General features: G+C 37.7%; 2 protein-coding genes across 4 annotated transcripts in view; one reads left to right on the top strand and one right to left on the bottom strand.

Moving 5' to 3' along the window:
- Positions 1-8912, bottom strand: part of brf1b (BRF1 general transcription factor IIIB subunit b) — an 88931-nt gene extending 80019 nt beyond the window's left edge. The window contains exons 1-3 of one of the 2 annotated variants that reach the window (XM_055185667.2): positions 8694-8912; positions 7914-8113; positions 211-291 (exon numbers count right to left, since the gene is read on the bottom strand). In XM_055185667.2, coding sequence (XP_055041642.2) covers positions 211-291; positions 7914-8094 — 262 coding nt within the window. In that variant the 5' untranslated portion in view covers positions 8095-8113; positions 8694-8912. Of the gene's footprint in view, positions 1-210; positions 292-7913; positions 8114-8202; positions 8321-8693 lie in introns of those variants that run through there. The other variant, XM_055185668.2, reaches the window with a different exon arrangement.
- Positions 8913-9154: 242 nt separating this feature from the next.
- On the top strand, positions 9155-12744 carry xrcc3 (X-ray repair complementing defective repair in Chinese hamster cells 3). Of its 2 annotated transcripts, none has more exons than XM_055185672.2 (7): positions 9155-9489; positions 9617-9709; positions 9787-9999; positions 10445-10599; positions 10676-10888; positions 10967-11013; positions 12131-12744. In XM_055185672.2, the coding sequence occupies exons 1-7, from the start codon at positions 9435-9437 to the stop codon at positions 12366-12368; spliced, it is 1014 nt and encodes a 337-aa protein (XP_055041647.2). In that variant the 5' UTR covers positions 9155-9434; the 3' UTR covers positions 12369-12744. The 2 variants fall into 2 exon arrangements, with proteins under 2 accessions (XP_055041647.2, XP_055041646.2); XM_055185671.2 differs by having other exon boundaries at positions 9157-9489; positions 9572-9709.
- Positions 12745-19922: the final 7178 nt, after the last annotated feature.

The following is a 19922-nucleotide window of genomic DNA, read 5'->3' as shown; positions in this document are numbered from 1 at the left end:
TTAAGTGACATCAATGATTGAAATCACCTTTCATAATTGCTCCAAATTTTATAATTAGATTATGGTACTTTAGCATGCCTTTCAGAGACAGACAAGCATTTAGTGCTTAAGATACAATTGTTTAAACACATTATATCAATGCTTTGATATTGTATATATTTGATTGCAATTAATCTGAGTGTCTTCTGGGTGCAAGAAAGATGTTCTCACCATTCTGGAGTGTCTGTGCCCGTGATTCTTTTCCCAGACTTGTGTGAAACCCGGTGCTTAGGACTGGAGTTTTAGAGGTACCTGAAAATCACACAGAAACACAAATTAGATTAAATAGAAGCCTTGGTATAACACATTAAACATAGCTGCACTCAAAGTGGACAAAATAATAATGTACAATTTGAGAAAATATAATAATGCTTGACACACTCCAAAATAAGAAAAAAATGATAACAGGTTGTAATGTTTTCAATTGCATTGACAACCGTCTGTATTAGTCGCCATCCAGTGGCAGTCTGTGCAAATGCCAGCTTCAAACATTGCAATACAGTGCTTTACTACAGTGACCCCTATCGGACTCAAAGGCCTACTGCATTTTCTCCCCACAAGTGTTCCTATACTGTAGCAACAAAAAGACATTGATTGACACACCTGAGACTGACAACTGGATACAAATAAACCACAATAATACATGGCATTGCTTCTCAGCAGCATTCTGCTCAATTATTTTTCTTTCTATTTGGTATTTTTGACAAACCATGGTATTGAATGTTAGCTTCTATTTTGGGTAAGTTTCACCGGCCAATATATGGAAAATACAACATATAAATTACAAAGCTGATGTGCAAACTTGTGATATCCCGCAGACATATGTTCCTCTGCTTTCAAATTTACAATTTGCATGATCTACAAGGGCTAATTTTATTACCAAACTCTGAAAACCAGGCAAGCAGCTGGCAAAATACTGCATAGATGTATTACTGTCTAAATCTGTGGCTTTTTATTTAACAATGCATGCTGTTTCGTAGAACAGTAACCACTTCCTTTTCAAGTTGAATGTTGTTTTGACTGATGATGAAGGGAAAGACGTAAGAGAGTAACTCGATCTCAGAGACTTGCATGCTACCTTTGGACTGGTCAGCAAAAGTTTTGTAAAGGTGGGGCAATTTTGGGGGATCTTAACCTGTGCTCTGTGTGTTGCGTAGAAGGTCAACATAATCTGGTTTTCTAGGTGACAGTGGCAAAAGAAACACCCTGCATATCTGATCAAAAAAACAATGCAAAACCTGGCTAACTGCTCTCGCTTTGGTAAGAACTCTTTGTAAAAAAAAGTCTACGTGACCTTAAAGGTGCAATGTGTAACTTTTAGAAGGATCTCTTGACAAAAATGCAATATACATATACATAACTATATTATCAGTGGCCTTGCATAAACTGTATTGTTTTAATAACCATTTTTATCTACATACATCGCAGGTCCCCTTACATGGAAGTCATTGTTGTGTTTATACAGTAGCCCTAAATGGACAAAGATGTCCCAGATAATGACATGTTTGTACTGTGGCGGCTATACTTCACTATGTGTTTCGAATGGGAGGGGTGAGCTGTGGACTGATAGCCTGGTAATACCATCCTCTGCTATTTTGCTTCGCTTCAAAAGCGTAATGAAATTTAGCGGAAGTACGAAGTCTGACGTAGTCAGGCTAGTGGACTGAGCCGTTGGTTGCAATCTCACAGTCTGGCCACTAGATGCCGCTAAAATCTACCTTTAATGGATGACCTTTTTATCGTCAATATCACCTCTCAACTTGTAGGCACAAAGGTCTGCCATTACTGAATGGCAGATAATGTTCATGAACAATGAGGATATGACATCTTTGTCCATCTCTGGCACAAGGCAAAAAGGATACATGATGGATTCAACCCCAAACAGGTTGGCTCTCCGCTCTGCCTACAATCAGCCACATTCAATAAAGGCAGGAGAAACTGCAGGTAATGTGTTATGTTTAGATTCTATGATGATCTCAGGCATTTTTAACCAATCATGTTTCCTCAGATTGATGACATTGATGTGTAGGTTATTCACACAGGAGTGTTTTTCTGCAGAAATGGGCTGTAGTGATGCTGCGGCATGTACAATAGGTAACATTTGTGACCCTGGACCACAAAACCAGTCATACGTTTTTTTTTTTTATTGAGATTTTATACATTAATAAGCTTCCCATTGATGTATGGTTTATTAGGATAGGACATTTATTTATTTATTTGGCCGAGCTACAACTATTTGAAACTATTTGAAAAAAATGGAGAGCAAAAAAATCGAAATATTGAGAAAATCGCATTTAAAGTTGTCCAAATTAAATCCTTGGCAAATAATAAATACATTTTTGATATTTAGTTTATTACATTTACAAAATATCTTCATGGAACATGATTTTTACTTAATTTTCTAATGATTTTTGGCATTTAAAAAATGATGATATTGATATAACAATATAAGAATACATTTAATATCCCCAAGTTTGATCCTGTCATCTGATGCTTTTCAATCAATGAAACCCATGACATCATAATCAAAGTTTCTTTTGAAAATCAAGCTATTAACAGAGTTGTAAGACATGCTCTTAAACTTGTCCTGCCACCCAATTTTGGCTGAGATGTTAACTACATAAAAATTCAGAAAAGATTACCAGTATTCTGCTTACTTAAGGGACATTTCACAGGCCTGGTCACAAATCATTTCTTGTGTTTTCATGAAAGTCAGCTTCATTAAACTGCATCCTTAAATGTGTACTCCATTTGATAACAGTATTTGGGTGAAGGAATTCTCCAATACTCTCTGGAAATTAACTATACCTTGAACATCATGGGACAAAGCAACATATTTTATCACTACGTTTCTGTTGTGGCACATGTTCATGATGCACATAAGTCATACTTGCCTTAACAGCTTATCATTTACATGAGTGTAATAAAGTGTGATTATTTTCCTCTAATTCAGTCCCTCCAGAAGTCACTGACTGCTGTCTGTACAACACAAAACATTATTCAGAATGAATCATCCGAAGCGGCAAACTCTGACAACCGACTTTTCCAGATTGAGAGGTTATAAGAACGGCAGCCACAGTTTGAGTCTGGAGGTCCCAATCTTTACATCAGGCTACAGTTATGAGGTAAATTTCAACATTCAGATCTCCCATGAATTTTAAGCATTTGTAGCTTATTATTGATTACCACAAAATAACTTCATTTTATCCTTAGGCTGAAAAGAAATGAAAACTTTTATTGGTGTTTATGGGGCAACAATGCTTAAAACGTCAGTGCTTGTTTTAAGGCATAGCCATTAAAGAATTTTAATACGAGAGACATCACAGACCAAATGGCCTAGAAAACACTTTTGTGCTTAATAGTAGGGATGCTCCGATCGATCAACCGTAGATCGGTATCTATTTTGCATCAGATGTGCAGCTCATCGGTCGATCATCATGTTAAATGACTTGAACAGGACTCGCTAAATTTGCAGATCTCACAAACCAATCTTTCGATTTACTTTCGTCATCATAGGGTTCCTGAATGTGGGTCCAATTTGAGACCATTTTTACGCAATGCGAGCATTTTTACAATTAGTTGCTCATGTGCGACCTGCAAATTTGGATTTCTAGGCCTTTACAGAATACGTGTATGTGAGGGCGCACTCCAGTAACATGCAGCACGACGCATCTTCACATCCCCATCAAACAGTGTATCCAACACACATATCTATTTCACACATATCTATTTTATATCATGGCGACAAGACATCTGTACTCTGTATCGGCTGCAAAAATTCAGAGCATCCCTACAAAATAAGATAAAAATTATGCATATCAACAATAAAATCAGTTTCAATTGCCCCAGCTGACTTCTATTACAGAGATAGTTCAACCAAAAATTAACATTATCCCATGATTTACTCACCCTCGACCCATCTGAGATCTACTGTATTTGACAGATTACAGTAACTGACCGGGAATCAGCCATTACACGGGAATTACAATTCAGGTATTTGTCATTATCTTTGATAAACAATGACAACAAATACACAGCTTCTGTATTGGCAATAAACAGGACAAATGATGAACGACTTCACCTTATCACCTCTTGCTTCTGTTTAATATTGCAGACTGACTGTCAGATTTTTTTTTTTTCCACTGAACTCATTTTTACAGCAAGGCTGTTTGAAGGATCTGGCTTTGGCACACTTGGGAGTTACAGACCCCACAGGTACAGATAAAGACAACACCAGTATCTCATGTATTGTTCTCTTGTTGTATCTCCGAAAGATTTCAGAAGACCACAGGAAAACTTTATCAGATCTCACATGGCCTCTATGTTTGAGTTTTTAACCCATGGCCAAAGAAGCCCAGCAGAAGCTGTGCCGTGACAGATAGGAGTCCCACACCTTGCCTATTACTCACAGAATTAAGACAGGAAGCCCTCTGAACATAGTTACCATGGCAACAACATCCCACATCAGCACCAAAGTGCCTCGCAACTCAAGGAATCTGATTCACAGACTGTTAAAAATGACTATGCAAAATGGAAAGATTTTTATATAGGGTACAAATCCTCCCTTGATGTCCAACAGAAACTGAGACAATCGGTTGATAGCTCACAATCAAAAAATTCATCCAGCTTTATAAATGAAAACTTTCTGCTCAGTCTCCAATATAATTAATTCCCAGTAATACAACATACTACAATCTAAATAACAATAAAATAAGTGACCGACGTCATCTGAGAGAATACATGGACAAACCAGACGGCAGTTTTCTGCATTCCCCAGACAGTTTTACTGAACTATTCAACTATATTCCCTAAGTTTCTTCACTTGTGGATCACACAAATAAGAATCAGAATACAGCAGTTATTGATAGCGATGGAAAGTATATTTCGAACAAACTTGCAGAAAGCATAACCGAATGGAGACAAAAACAACTGGGCTGTTATATTCTTCCCACATTCAACATTAACAAAAACAAACTTAAAAGCAATGAATGAAAGTACTGCACAGCCATTTTAAGAGTATGAAGTAGCTAAACGTGAAGAACTTGTGCACCAAGCAGACAAGCATAACAACTTTATACATGATGACTACAGTGCAAAAATATTACCTAAGCTTTTACCATGGCATATAAAGACAAATCCTAAGGAATCCTAAGAGATAACTTTTAACTTGATTTTATATAATAAGCAGCATAAGGGTGATTATATATTTGCAGGTGCATTTGGTATCCAAAGCTATTCATTTTACTATTTTCAAATGGTATATTATGGTATAAGTATGGTATGGTATAGGTTTTTTAATAATTTGGTACTCATTGTCATGGACCACAAGATGTTACAGGCCATAACAATATAATATATACTAATAAATCAGTGGTTCTCAAAATGTGGCAATTTATAAAATACATTAATCTATCATAAATTCTGTGTAATTAAACCTCGAAAATAAGGCTACACTGTATCCTTTAATGTTTTGTTTTGTTTAATTCAAATGTTAAGTTTTAGAATGTTTTATGTCTTAAATTTTCTTTGGGGGGCCACGAAGGGATGCACCGTACACAAGGGGACCACACTGCTGTAAATAGTGTCATACGGACTACCGGCACATCCGGGAACTTGACTGTAAATTTCGTCACCGCCCCTTTTCGGGGGTTAAAAAAGCAGCGCCTCCATTGGCTTCCATTCAAAATAGCGGAACAAAGCAACGGTTTTACACAGCCGGCAGGCGTAAATAACTTATGAAATCACTCAGATTAAACATGTCGAGTATTTATCTGTCCATCCTGCCTGCCATAGAGCGCGAAAGATACATTAACACATTTAATTTGGTCAATATAAAAACATGTCCCTTTCATTCTCACAGCGTCAAATTTGTGTAACAACGCCATCCAGTGATTGCTGGAAATATCGCTAAGCCAGTTAGTTGTATGACTCGACGGAAAAGTGTTTGCACTCATTACTCTAAATATAAAGACATAATAAATAAATACGAAGTAACTTTCAAATACGAAGTAAAATCATTCACTTGCTTCCCTGTTGACTTGATGAGGTACGTGTTTAATGTCCGGGTAAGACACCTCTGGCCAATAGGGAGCGTTGTTACACAAATTTGATGCTGGGAGAATGAAAGAGACATGTTTTTATATTGACCAAATTAAATGTGTTTATGTATCTTTCGCGCTCTATGGCCGGCAGGGTGGACAGATAATTACTCAACGTGTTTAATCTGAGTGATTTCATAAGTTATTTACGCCTGCCGGCTGTGTACGAAGGTTGCTTTGTTCCGCTGTTTTGAATGGAAGTCAATGGAACGTCTAGTGCGATTTCCCCCAAAAGTGGGCGTGAACCTGTTCAGAGACATTCTATGACGTTGCGCCGGTTGTGCGTATGTAGCTGTAAATTATGATTTCCTGTTGTCTGATATAGTCCGTGTCAATTCTGTTAGTGTCAAACTCTGTTACCAAGGTATAGTAACAGTGTTGACAGTCATGTATGTGTGTGTTTGTCTGTGTATTCACTAAAAAAAATGATTCATTCAATTTACTCAATTTAAGGCAAGTGGTCACAATCAATTTAATTAAGCTACTTTCAAACAAAAGTTTTTTGTTTTGTTTTTCTAATTTTTTTATGTAGCTTGAATAAATTGATTGCGGCCACTTACCTTAAAAAAATTAAGTAAATTGAATGAATTATTTTTTTTTTTCAGTGTGATTGCCAGTTTTGTTACATACTGTCAACACTGTTACTCCACCTTGGTAACCGAGTTTGATGGTAGCAGAATTGATAATTGATAAATGAATATGAAACCATGATTTTCAGCTATAAAAGAAAATATTATACTGTTGTGTCTCTCTTGTTATACATAAGTGACAATGAATACCACATTATTAAAAAGCAGAAAAGCAAAAAAAAAAAATTGGAAAACCAAATGTACTGCAATTATAGAATCTCCCATAAGTATCAGTCAACATTTAACAATTTGTCAACAACTTAAATCAAGTTTAATTGTCTAAGCTGGGTTTTTTTATAGAATATGCCAAAATGATTCTGCCGTATGTTTTGTATTTTCCTTTCCTAGGATGACAGTGTTAAAAAACACAAAAAACTTCGGTTTTATTTTAAAGGCATTGGACTGTATAGACATGTGTTCCATACATAAATACACTTAAAGGGATATTTCACCCATAAATGAAAATTATCATCATTAATTATATTATCCTAACCTGTATGAATTTCTTTATTTTGTTATACCCTTTAACTTCCATAGTAGGAAAAACAAATACCATGGAAGCCAATGGGTACCGTCAACTGTGTAGTTAGTTAATATCTTCTTTTTTGTTCAACAGAATAAAGAAACTCATACATGTTTAGAACAACATGAGAGTGAGTAAATGATGACACAGTTCACCCAAAAATGAAATTATCCATTTAAAGTAGCCATGAAACGGAAGTAGCGATAGCCTTATTTTCCCGTGGTGACGTATATTAAAGTAAAACCAGCTTCTGAAATGAAATAAGGCAAGGCTGGATTTGAACTTGTCCATCGAGATCTGATTTGATCGTTTGAAGTTGGGTCGTGTTGCTAATTGCTAATCGCAGCGATCTTCTCCCCGAAACAAGAGATTGTTTTGAGGGGGGAATGAGATTTGCGTTTTTAATTAAAGATTATGAGGGCACAATAATTTTTTTTAAATAATGAAGCTCACAGATAAGTCATTTGTAAAAAATACCACAATATTCCAAAATAAATTACCAAAAAGGTGGTGTCAAAAACACAGTGTCAGAAATCGCATACAGCCATGTCTATACTGCTCAGTCCAATAGAAAAAACGAATAGGTGCCACCGGTCCCACCAAGTCTAGGTAAAATGCTCTTACCATCTGCAGACACGAACTGGCCGACAGCTGAAGATACCCCTCCGCTGTTTTCCACAAACTGGACTTCAGAAACAATTATATTATCCTCCAAAACTGAGCCACAGGCTGTGCAGACAGCACTTCCCCGGGCTGGGTCAGTGTCAATGTCTGATCCACCACAATTTTTACATTGACGACTCATACTGGCTGAAGATTCAGACCTGATGAACATACAACAACATGTAGTGCATTATTGACCAAAAAGCAGTAAAGCAATAAGCATTTGTTATTAGCTAGCTTTTTTACTCACTCTCATACATAGTAAGACACTTTAGAAAATTGTATAATTGACTCTAAACAACACAAATTCTGCAAATTCGAACAACATCTAAACCGAGCCTTGAACCCCGGTCGCCTGAATGCCAACCATACAAACGATTCCACTCTGCTACATAGCGCATACAGAGTCAAGCTAACCAAAGCTCTCTATAGCACATTAGCATCCGGTGTTGCTTTTATATTATCAGACGTTTGCATTTGAATTACATTTATTTCCTTCGTCGAGTTTAACTCAAATGTATATTTGTAATATTCATTAACCTGGCTAAGCTAATATGTTGATATGGTTTTGATATGTGCACACATGCTAGTAAAAGCTAGCTTGCATAAAACTTGCATATACAGCAAAACCTCCTAAATATATCACTCAACCCCACTGTATTTATTTTATCGCTTTATTCTTTATTTCGTGCTCGTATAAATATAAGATATTTGAGATATACTTTAATAGCAAACACTCACCAGCCAAAGGAAGTAACTTAACGTTAAAGACTGAATTAAGATTAAACCCTTTAATGCAGTATCCCCCAATCCTGTTTAGTGTCAGATGTTTTAATAATTTAAAAATTGCGAGCAATCAGTAGCATTGTAAAGGTTACGTTATGGTAAAATGTTTCATTTCATTCTTAACACTAATATTGTTATGATTTTCAACTATGGCTTTGCCGCGATAGGCACAACATGACGGACTGTTCTAAAATCGCATTACGGAGGGGTGTCTAACATGCCACATTCCGTATTTTAGTTATTATGAAAATGTTGTAGGCTTATAACTAACATTAATTATAATATAATTTTTACTAAGTTTTTATAATAAATGGTATTTTATTATATATCTTATTTAATCACTTTTAAAGATAGTTTAAAAGATGAACCCCCCATTTAGACATACACAGGGCCATCTGAGGACCCCGGACTTAAAGCGCGAGGATATAAAGTGTGTTGAGCAGATCACTGACTGCTTTGTTTCTTACATTCACTTGCTTAAAATAAATTATAATTCGTTACATCTTTATCGCTTTTATGTCGTTATTGTATAAACATAACTAAAATTGGTGATCGATCGGACTTAAGACTTTGATTTTGACAGGTTTATTTGACCAGGAAGCACATGTTGTAACGTTACAGTACAAAATATGTGCGAATCTAAAAATGAATTAATTTAAGTTACAGTGTACTTTTAATGGACCTCCACGAGAGGTGATGGAGTGGGATCAACTTAAGCTGAATCCAAGGATTCTTGCTGCTGTTAAAAAAGGTTGACATGATATCTTAAGCCAGGCTAATACTGAATTGCTCTTTTTCTTCAATACCTCGTTTAAGGTTGCTTTATTGTTTAGCCAATTTTAGATCAGCAAAGGAGATCCTGTGTGTTTTGGGTCCAGATTTGCAGAGACTGACGCATTTGTCACAGAGTGATATCAGGCGTTTACACTGTGCCGCTGCAGCTGCTGTCCGCAAGTCCCCCGCTGTCACAGGTAAGTTAGGCTTTATTTATTACAAACATTGAAAAGAATAGAAATATAAGTTTAAATTAATTTGAGTGTTTTCTCAGCTTTACAGTTGATCAAGGGGGAATGTCCTGTTTTGGAGCCTGGACACAGGCTTTCTTTTGCCTGTCCCGTTCTGGACGGGTTGATGCGCGGTGGTCTGCCATTGCGAGGAATAACAGAGCTAGCAGGCGAGAGTGCTGCAGGGAAAACTCAATTTTGTCTGCAGCTTTGCTTGTCTGTTCAGTATCCACTGGAAAACGGGGGGTTGAACTCAGGTAAAATAATTTTTTTACAGGATCATGGAGTACTCTTTTCTTGTATTTGTTTACTTTATTATTATTATTTTTGCCCTTTCATGGGGAAAAATGTAGGATGTGTTGCTATAGGAGTTGAAGTACTGTAAGATTACAGAGTTGTGCATAATAGTTTGGATAGCATAGCTCTAATAATGTGGAAAAATGTGCGAAATGCATGAGTTCATTAGATTTTTAATGTACCCAGGTGAAAAAGTGCACTAAAACCCTTTTTAAGTACACTTAGTATACTATTTTTATGCACTAATTATATGCATTGTGTTAGCAGTCCAAATATCATAGTTCCCAGGGAACACACTTTATGATAATATATATATCTTGAATGCACTAAGTAGCTACAGTAGCTTTGTATAAAAGCATCAATGTACTATTTATGCAAATCATATTTTATATGGCATGTTGACAGGAGCTGTCTATATCTGCACCGAAGATTCCTTTCCTATCAAACGACTAAGGCAACTGATTTCCCAGCAGCCTCGGCTCAGACCAGATTTGCCTTCATCTCTGATCCACAGCATTCGCTTTAGTGACAACATCTACATTGAGCATGTAGCTGACCTGGTGAGACTGGCGACTGTTCCACTTAAAGAGTTAAACTAAAAACATAGGAGAAGTCCTAATGCTGGTATATTTGCAGGAGGCTCTGCAGGCATGCGTGTCTCAGCGTGTGCCCGTGCTGCTCGAGAGAGGTCTGGTCAAGTTGGTGGTGGTGGATTCGGTGGCCGCTCTCTTCCGTAGCGAGTTTCAAGCCGATGAGGCTATAAAGAGGTCGCGCCACCTGCTGACATTTTCCAGCACCCTCCACCGCATGAGTCATAACTATGGTGCACCTGTTCTCTGTGTCAACCAGGTCAGTTTTAAACTCACCCAGTATATTTTATTTCTTACAGTCAGTTATAATAGTAGTTATGCTATGTGTCTGTAACAGGTTACTGATGTTGTGGATGGCCCAAATCCAGGCAGGTGTGATTACGGGTGAGTATGTCAGTTTAGACACCTGCTCCCACAAACTGACCCATGCAAAACAGCCAAAAAAGTCATTTCAGGGTGCATTAGATAGGGTTTCGATTAATCCATGACTAGGCCTTTGCATCTTGAGACAAAACATTGGCAATGATATTTTAAAATATGTCAGTGCAAGATGTTTTTAAATGAAGGCAGCTCAAACATGCATTTTAGTCCGTAACTATGATAAGCCATGTCTACGAAATCGCCCCTATATTTCGGCATAAGTTTGTACCTTAGGAATACTGTTAGAAATTTGAAGAGGCTAAAAGGGAAAGATACATGTACCAGGATTGGATTGTTCATTATTTTACATTACATTTATTTTATTAGCAGATACATTTGAATCTTTTTATTACAGTTATTCTTATAGGTATTTATAGAAATGTGCATGCTAGTGAGAAAAAAAATCAGTTTTTGTTATTGAGCACCATGCAATCTGTCATTATTTCTATTAGCCAATCTATAAAAAGCACACAACAATTACTTTCATACACTGCAAAAAATGATTTTCAATAAATAATTTTCTTAGTATTTTCGTCTTGTTTTCAGTAAAAAAATATCTAAAAATTCTTAAATTAAGATGCTTTTTCTTGATGAGCAAAACAACCCAAGAAAATAAGTCTAGTTTTTAGACCAAAAATATAACATTTAAGTGATTTTGTGCATAAAACGAGCAAAAAAATCTGCCAATGGGGTAAGGAAAAAAATCTTGAACATTTTTCTTAAACACTAAATTCAAGAAAAAATTCAAGAAAAAATTTTTATGCACAAAATCACTTAAATTTTGTGTTTTTGGTCTAAAAACTAGACTTATTTTCGTTTTGCTCATCAAGAAAAGAAATCTTTATAGAAGAATTTTTAGATTTTTTTTACTGAAAATAAGACAAAAATGCTAAGAGAATTGTTTATTGAAGATCATTTTTTGCAGTGCAAAGCATCTTAATCTAAGAATTTTTAGATATTTTTCCTGAATACAAGACAAAAATACTAAGACATTTTTTTCTTGAAAATAATTTTTTGCAGTGTAGTTGTTTTTTGTATACTGACGCTCTTCAACAAGTCTATTATAACTTACCATACACAGGCTGGTGGACAGTAAAGTGCTTCCTGCATTGGGCATTGCATGGGCCAACCAAGTGATGGTTAGACTCATGCTGAGAAGACAGGAGGGGTGCGTAATATCAGAAGGCCGAAGCAGTGCTCCTCGAAAATTAGAGGTAGTGTTCGCTCCACACCTCCCTCGAGCGGCCTGCCTGTGTGGGGTTTGGGAAGAAGGAGTTCGAGGAATTCTTGAGGATGACCAAGAACCACAAAGCTGTTAGCGATGAATCATTCACAGAGCCAAATGGAGCTGATGACAAGACTGTTTATCAGAAATATGGGAGTCAATAGTTGCTAATGGACATGTTTATTGAAAGAGAAGTAATGGTTTTGTTAAAATGGACAAGACTTTGTACAGAATGGCTAGATTTTTTTAGCATTTAAATTAATACACTGAAAACATCAGTTTCTTGTATCTTGTAAACGAGTGCAAACTAATATCTAATAGTTTTTAATCACAATTTTTAAAAGTTTATTATGCTGTTTATACACAGAATAAATAGTTTTTCTTTTGGTATGTATGAGCGAGTCAGTAGTGCATCTAGATCAGCACTAGAGCACTATCGCCACCTCAATAATGTGTGTTTTTTTTTGTTTTTAAATAAAACGAGAAATATGTCAGAAATACAGTTCTTCTATTATTCTTACTATTAATAATAATGTTATATTCCTCCTTTATACCAATTTTACAACAACACTAACCCATTGTCAACACCAGAGGGCGCTGAGGTACTGGCCACATCTAATGTATCCTCGTAATATATGGCTGGCATTTTTGGTCTTGGAGGGCAACAGTCCTGCAGAGTTTAGCTCCAACCCTAATCAAACACACATGAACATCATTTGAAAGTAATACTGAATACTTTGGCTGCATCTGAAAGCCCTAAAATGCAGTTTTTGGAGGCAGCATTCCAGGGCAGAAGGGCATCAAGGCACATCCAAATCCAATATTTGGTTTACTTCCTGTCTCCTGAGATACCTTCATCGTCTTGTCCCACAATACTATGCGCGGGGAGTGTGATTGATCAAGCCTGGTCGAAAAATAAAATGGCGGCCAAGAAAGTGACTGAAGAACAAATTTAGGCCCTGTCTCAAATGCCACACTCTGGACTTGTGGACTTCCTCAGAGTCCACACTTTGATGACATCATGTAATGCAGACCTTAGGGACCCTCGACTCGAGCGTCACATCGGAAAGAGAAGTTGTCCATCAGTGTGAATCGCTCTTTTGCAAGGAGTTCTTAAAGTGCGCGAAGCCTGCTGCAGTGCGGGTTTCGCCGAAGACCGCATCAAGGGTGCAAAGGGGGCGCTGATGAGAACACTTTGGAGCGTAAAAATGACAGATGGGACACCCTACGGACTCATAGAGTAAGTGAGCATGCACAATTTAATGCCACGAGACCGAAAGTTCACATGAACTGCGCCATTTTGCACAGGGCCTTAAAGTGTAAATAAAGTTTTCACTTTTTTACCTTTTGATTGCATTTCTAGCGAGAAATTAGGGCAATTAGTTATTACAAAGGTGATTCTGTTTATATTTCAAACAGAATTTCATTATGTTGCCTATGATGGCTGTCCAAATGCATTTCCCAGAGCTGCATTCCTTCTGCCCAAGTAATTGCCTCATAAGTAAGCGAGGCGACAAGTCAGCTGACTAAGCTTTCGGACGCAGCCTTTGATTAAATTTGTCAGGTGTGTTTGAATAGAGTTGGAGCTAAACTCTGCAGGACTGTGGCCCTCCAGGACCAGAAATGCCCACCACTGTCCTAATAGATTATATCTTATTGACAATCTGTTGCATGGTTAAAGTTGGGGGGGGGGTCAGATATAACAATCAAAATGATACCTGATCAAGAGAACATGTTGATATAAGACTGTGCAGTATTTTACACCACCTGTATTTCTTGGGGGGCATACTTCTATCCATTTAACTCATCCTGTCACCATGGTGACGCTCACATGGTCCCAATTTGAACACCCCCCACCCTCACCAAGAGAAGCACCCTCTCCATCTAACCATCACTCCATCCATTAGGCTACAATCTCCCTCCCCTCCTGCCATAAATCCACATACTTCCTCTCAGCTGTTTACTGCTGTGCTGACGAAAACCTTGTTACATAACACCCTGGGTCTTAACACTACACACAGACGGGCTTTCAGAATAAATGCACAACCGCCCACATTCACAGCATATCTGCCACCATCTTCAAAACAGCCCTCGGGTTCTGAGAGGTCCTTATACTTCAGTATGCACACATAAAGCAGTCTTAACCCTGACTCTGATTTGTCAAGCAGGCGTCTGTTAGTATGCAGCCCACGTCTGATCGTCTCAGCCGGAGAAACGGAGAGAGCAAAGCAATGACTGCAGGCTTATCCATCAAGCTCTCTCTCCTACACACACACACACACATATGCGCACACAGCCATCTTGGGAAAGAGACAGCAGATTAAAATGGATTTGAGTGATAAGACCTGATAGGAAATGTGCAGCGTGTATATGGGAATAGATGTTGAATATAAGAAAGATGGAAATAATTGCTCAATGTTACACAAAGATTATCAGTGCAGAGGTGGTCATTGAGGTGTACATATAGATGGTTTCAGCAGTAACAACATAAACAAGCGGCTTTCATGGAAAACACGTAACTTCCAGTAAACAACGCAAAGCAACGACATCCTTACCCAAACCCAACTCTAACCCTAACGTCAGGCGACAATGGTTTAGAAAGCATACAAAAAATAGTATGAACCAATACTTTAAGTGACATCATAACGCAAACAGCAAATTTAACCCCAAACCGAAGCGAGAATTGTTTAAAAATAGGAAAAACAGTTCGTTAACCAATACGTGAAACTGTCACGGAAAAGAAAGTCGTGGCAGGGGCACGTAAAATGGTAGAAATAAGTGACAATGTCACGCAAAACTGAGCAAAATAATGCGTGACTATTTTACGGAAATTTGTGGGATCAGGTTGTCCTAGCCATATCTGCCTAGAAATTCACAACTTTTAATTTTCCGTCGGTCTTACCGTGGGTTCACACCAGACGCGATTGAGGCGTCAAATTCAGGTCTACCGTGTCTAGTTTGCAGCTTGAACATTTTGAGTTTATTCGCTTCATTCACGTGGAAATTTGCATCATGGGAGGGGCTTCTGCGATTCCGCTGAGACTCTGCTCGCTTCCTGTAATCATGTCACTACTAGAGCAAGCTCCTCATTGGTTAACGAGTTTTTCCGCAAAAGTTCAAATTTGTCAACTCTTGCATTTTCCGCGGCAACGCTGAATTTGCGGCATTTGCGAACTAGACGCGCGAATGAGGCGGAATCGAGTCTACCGCGCCGCGCTAAACGCCTCATTCGCGCCACGAGACCTTCAGACGTGCCTTCGCATTGACTTAACATTGAAATCACTCGCGCTCGACGCCTCTACCACGGCTGGTGTGAACGCAGCATTAGTACACGATGTAACTACAGAAGAGTAAAGTTCTAAATAGGAAAAATATCGCAACTCTTTGGTTATTTTTGAGAGCGATGCTAATGGTCTAATTAGATTCAATGGATTATGCTAAGCTATGCTAAAAGTGGTACTGCCAGATCCGGAGATCAGCTGAATGGATTCCAAAACGGTAAAAATCAAATGTTTAACTCTAGGGGAGCTGGAAAAAGAGTATATCAGGGCTCAAAATTAACGTTTTTATTTGGTAGCACTGGTGCTCCCAACTTTAAAGAGTTAGGAGCACCAGCAAAAATTTAGGCGCATCCATCCAAAAATTAAAAAGCACCACAACTACAGTGTAAATGTTAATAGATTTATTTTATTAAAAATAAAACACCGCCACCGGGCTTTACACATCCTATGGCCAGCATTTAAAAGTTGGTCTTATATTTTATTTTATTTTTAGCTGCATAAATTCCTAAATTAATACCCAAATGCTGTTGAAATAGTATAGCAGCAATAATAATTTAACAATTACAGGTAACATGATTAAGATTACATAGAAAATCTAGCAAACACGTAAAACACTGATTAATTGTGACATTACAAAAGTGACCCTAATATAGAAGGCTAATATATAGCCTATTGGTATTGATAACTGCATTACCAGGATGCTTTTACTACTAAATAGGCAATGTTTTAAAAAATACAATAAAAACATACCATCAGCATTGTCGTATTCCACAGCAACATGGACCACAAGGATGTTTGTCGAATGTCCATTCACCAGCGCATGCGCACATACACCATCAAACACACTTTGACAGACAGGTCGGTGTCTCCATCAATAATAAACACATTTGTCATGACACGTCTTATGTTTTTGGCACTTTCGCCATGTTTAAGCAAGGTACGTCTGGCGCTTAAAATGTTTTGATTCCGCCATTAACGCCGTTTTACAGGATTTGCAGTAAACACAGTAAGTTACATTTTCATAGCGGAGACACTCGAAATCTTTAAGCCACTCTTTCTGAAAGGTTTAACGTCAACTCGTATTTTCCGGTGGTGGAGTTACATTTGAATCCGGATCGTCGTCAAAAAATACAGTAACCTTGGCTGTAATCGGCTCGCTCTCGTCATGCTCGCGACGCGTTCGTCTTTTCACATTTCCGCGCTTCACGGCAACAAGGAATGACTGACGCTCATATTAGCCAATCTGCGGTCTTCATTAAACGCAAGAACTTAATGGTGAAATTTGATTGGTTATGTATCGTTGGAGAGAACACTGAACCTGGGACAGCGCCAGCACGCAGGATCACAATCAACTCGCGTCACAACAAAATGGGCAGTCGCACAAATGCTCCCAAATATATTTTAAGGTCGCACAGATTAAATTTCGGTCGCATATGCGACCAAAATGGTCGCAATTTCGAGCCCTGGTATATTTTCAAAAAAGTGGAGTGTTTCTTTAAGGTTTAGTTGGTTACCATTGGACTATGTTTATAAGAGCTGTAACTACACAACTTCATCTCATTTATTTATTAAATAGCCTGGGAAAAAGACATTGCCATTTACTTTACAGCTTTGTAATGCCACATTGTACAAAAAAAATGCTGGGATATTTCAACCTATGGTTGGTACAAATATGGATTTTTTATAGGTTAACAACCCAGTGTTTGGGTTTGTCCACATTTTACCCAACCATTGGGTTGAAACAATGCAGCATTTTTACAGCGCACCTGCTGATTGTCATGTCATCTATAATTCTTATGGCAAAGTTATCAGTCACATGGCATTTTAAAGCTCGGGTTAGCTCTTGAGTGCCCATGCATTGTATCTTTCCATGTATTATACACCTTGGTATAGACAGAATTCAACACACATAAACAATCTCCACCATATGAGCTACAGCAATGCTATTATTACCTACAGCAAAAAAGCACATTTGGTGCTTTACCAGCATTTTCTGGTACATTAAAGCATCTACCACTTGAATGTCCAGGTCCCATATGTGCAAGAAGCCTATATGATGAATATAAAAAGAAATGTGATAATATGAATGGTTTTTATGACTAGAGACAGGCAGCCGTTGGTTGCTAAGACAACCAGGATTAGTCCAGCCCCATTGGTCCCAGCTGTGCTGCCAATTCTCTCTCCAAGGGGGTCTTAACTCCATCCACCATGCAACATGAAACATCCGGCTAAAAATATGACAGTCTAGGTGAGAATTCATCTCTTATTATATGATGTATTTCAAAATGTACACATTATTTGAGCAACTCAAGTTTGAAATAACTATTCCAGCTTAAAATCATGGATCTATAAGCAAAAATACTGATAATGCTGGTTGTTTATTTACCTTATTGTATATGTAAACAAACAAAGAGAGAGAGGGAGGGAGAGAGATGTATGATGAGTTGCATGTACTGTATGATGGGGAGCATGTCATTATCCATCATCTCTAGTGATGCAGATGCAGAGGTTCGCCACAGGGGGAGCAGTGAGTTTAAATAGTAATAGAGAGTACCAGCCTGTTTCATAGATATTTTATAAGATTTTGGCTATTTAGTAGCTTCACAGTGTTGTAAAGAGCAGCTACAAGTGAATTATGTAATTCATGTCTATATAGACTATCTGTGACTGGAAGATTCTTGGAGCCATTAGAGGATCTCAAAGAATTCAAAGTGGTTCCAGGCTTGATGCTACAGTAGTTGAGACAACATTCAAGTGTACAGTCTTTACAAATATCTCTCTTTTTGAATTAAACGGCAAATAGGCTACCAATTCATATTGCTTATTTAAAATTGAAAAACTGATTTCAGACCAGTACACAAAAGCAATCCATGGCAATGCCACATGGAGCAGGCATGTGAAGTAGTGACTGGGAGTATTGTCTACTTGGAGATTGTTTGAGATAAACAGTAGTTTTATTCAGCTCGAACAGAAAAGCCGGCTGGGTTGACCCATTATGCAGATTTTGTCAAATGGGGGGCTTTGCACTCTGGACCCTCCCCAAACAGAGACACAGAGAAGTAGGTCACATTTGCCATGGATGCAAAGTAATACTATTTCCAGCAAATCATTCATATATATATATATGAATACCAGAAATGAATAAATCATGCTTTATATTACACATTACACACTGCCAACAAATTAAATATTCGTTCCTTTTAACACAGTTCCAGCCTAACCGTGCTCTCTATCTTGAACACACACTTAAATTGTCAGACGAGCCCTGACATTGTCTCCGAAATGTTTTGGGAAGAATCCGTAATGAGGCAGAGGTATTGTGCTGAGGAAGCCATCCCCATGGTAACAGGAAGCCAAGCTGGATAAAATACAATCGTCAGCATCAGTGGGAGGTAAATCTGAGGATATATTGAGGGGGTTTGTTGGTGTGTGAGCATGCAGTAAATAAAACACATCAGCTATAAAATATTTCACGGTATGAATTATTGATGATTGCAAATGACTTTCTGCAAAAGAAAGATCATTTACTGCTCCTCACATAATGCTTTGCATCAGCAGGATCATGACTACGCAGAACAAAACTAAATCAGAAGGTCAATGTTTCAAGTACATTTCAGAACAGTTCCTGTTTTTTTATCACTGCCAACACAGTCCTAGACTGACTCCCCCCGTCTGTTCTTAATATACCTAATAGCATTATGTAATCACCTGAATTGTACCAATTTGGCCTCGACTTCCCAGATAGCAACAAGTTCTGGGCAGAATCGGGGCATTTATGGCTTAGTTCTGGCTTTCTTTTGTTCACAGCCTTGTGTGAAACAGCATTCGGCGGAGTTGTGGCATGAGTCTAGCCAATCAAAAGCAAAATAAATAGGTAAGTTACTTGGTTGCCTTACATTTTTTACATTTTTGAGTTAATTTAACTTGAAAATATTAGTTGACAACTATTTTTACACAATTTTTATAATAATTAATAATTTTAAGTTGAACCAACAAATCTTTTTTTTACAGTTAGAGTAGGCCTGACGTCACCCCTATTTTCATTTTTTAACCAAAACAGAGCATCTGCCCAATGTTAGAGCTTGACATCAACCAGATTTTGATTTAATTTATTTGTAATATATCTAATACATTTTTTGACCCATAATGGGTAAAATTTGGACAGAACACACAGCTGGGTTAAAAATTGACCCAATGCTGGGTTGTTTAAACCCAACTGCTGGGTCATTATACCCCATGGTTACATAACACAAACCAAACATTGGGTCATTTTGAACCCAACAGGGGTATTTTTAACCCAGCATGTGTTCCGTCTATGCATTAGATTATGACATCAACAATAGTAATATAACAGCAAAATAAACGGT

Source organism: Misgurnus anguillicaudatus, chromosome 18 (genome assembly GCF_027580225.2).
Source record: "Misgurnus anguillicaudatus chromosome 18, ASM2758022v2, whole genome shotgun sequence".
NCBI lineage: Eukaryota > Metazoa > Chordata > Actinopteri > Cypriniformes > Cobitidae > Misgurnus > Misgurnus anguillicaudatus.
This window is presented reverse-complemented; position numbering and strand designations above follow the sequence as displayed.

Bases quoted from the DNA above. Each gene is read 5' to 3' on its own strand.
- xrcc3 (XM_055185671.2), top strand. From the start codon at position 9,435: ATGGAGTGGGATCAACTTAAGCTGAATCCAAGGATTCTTGCTGCTGTT. The intron at 9,710-9,786 runs GTAAGTTAGGCT...GTGTTTTCTCAG, and splicing joins CAAGTCCCCCGCTGTCACAG to CTTTACAGTTGATCAAGGGG. The intron at 11,014-12,130 runs GTGAGTATGTCA...TACCATACACAG, and splicing joins CCAGGCAGGTGTGATTACGG to GCTGGTGGACAGTAAAGTGC.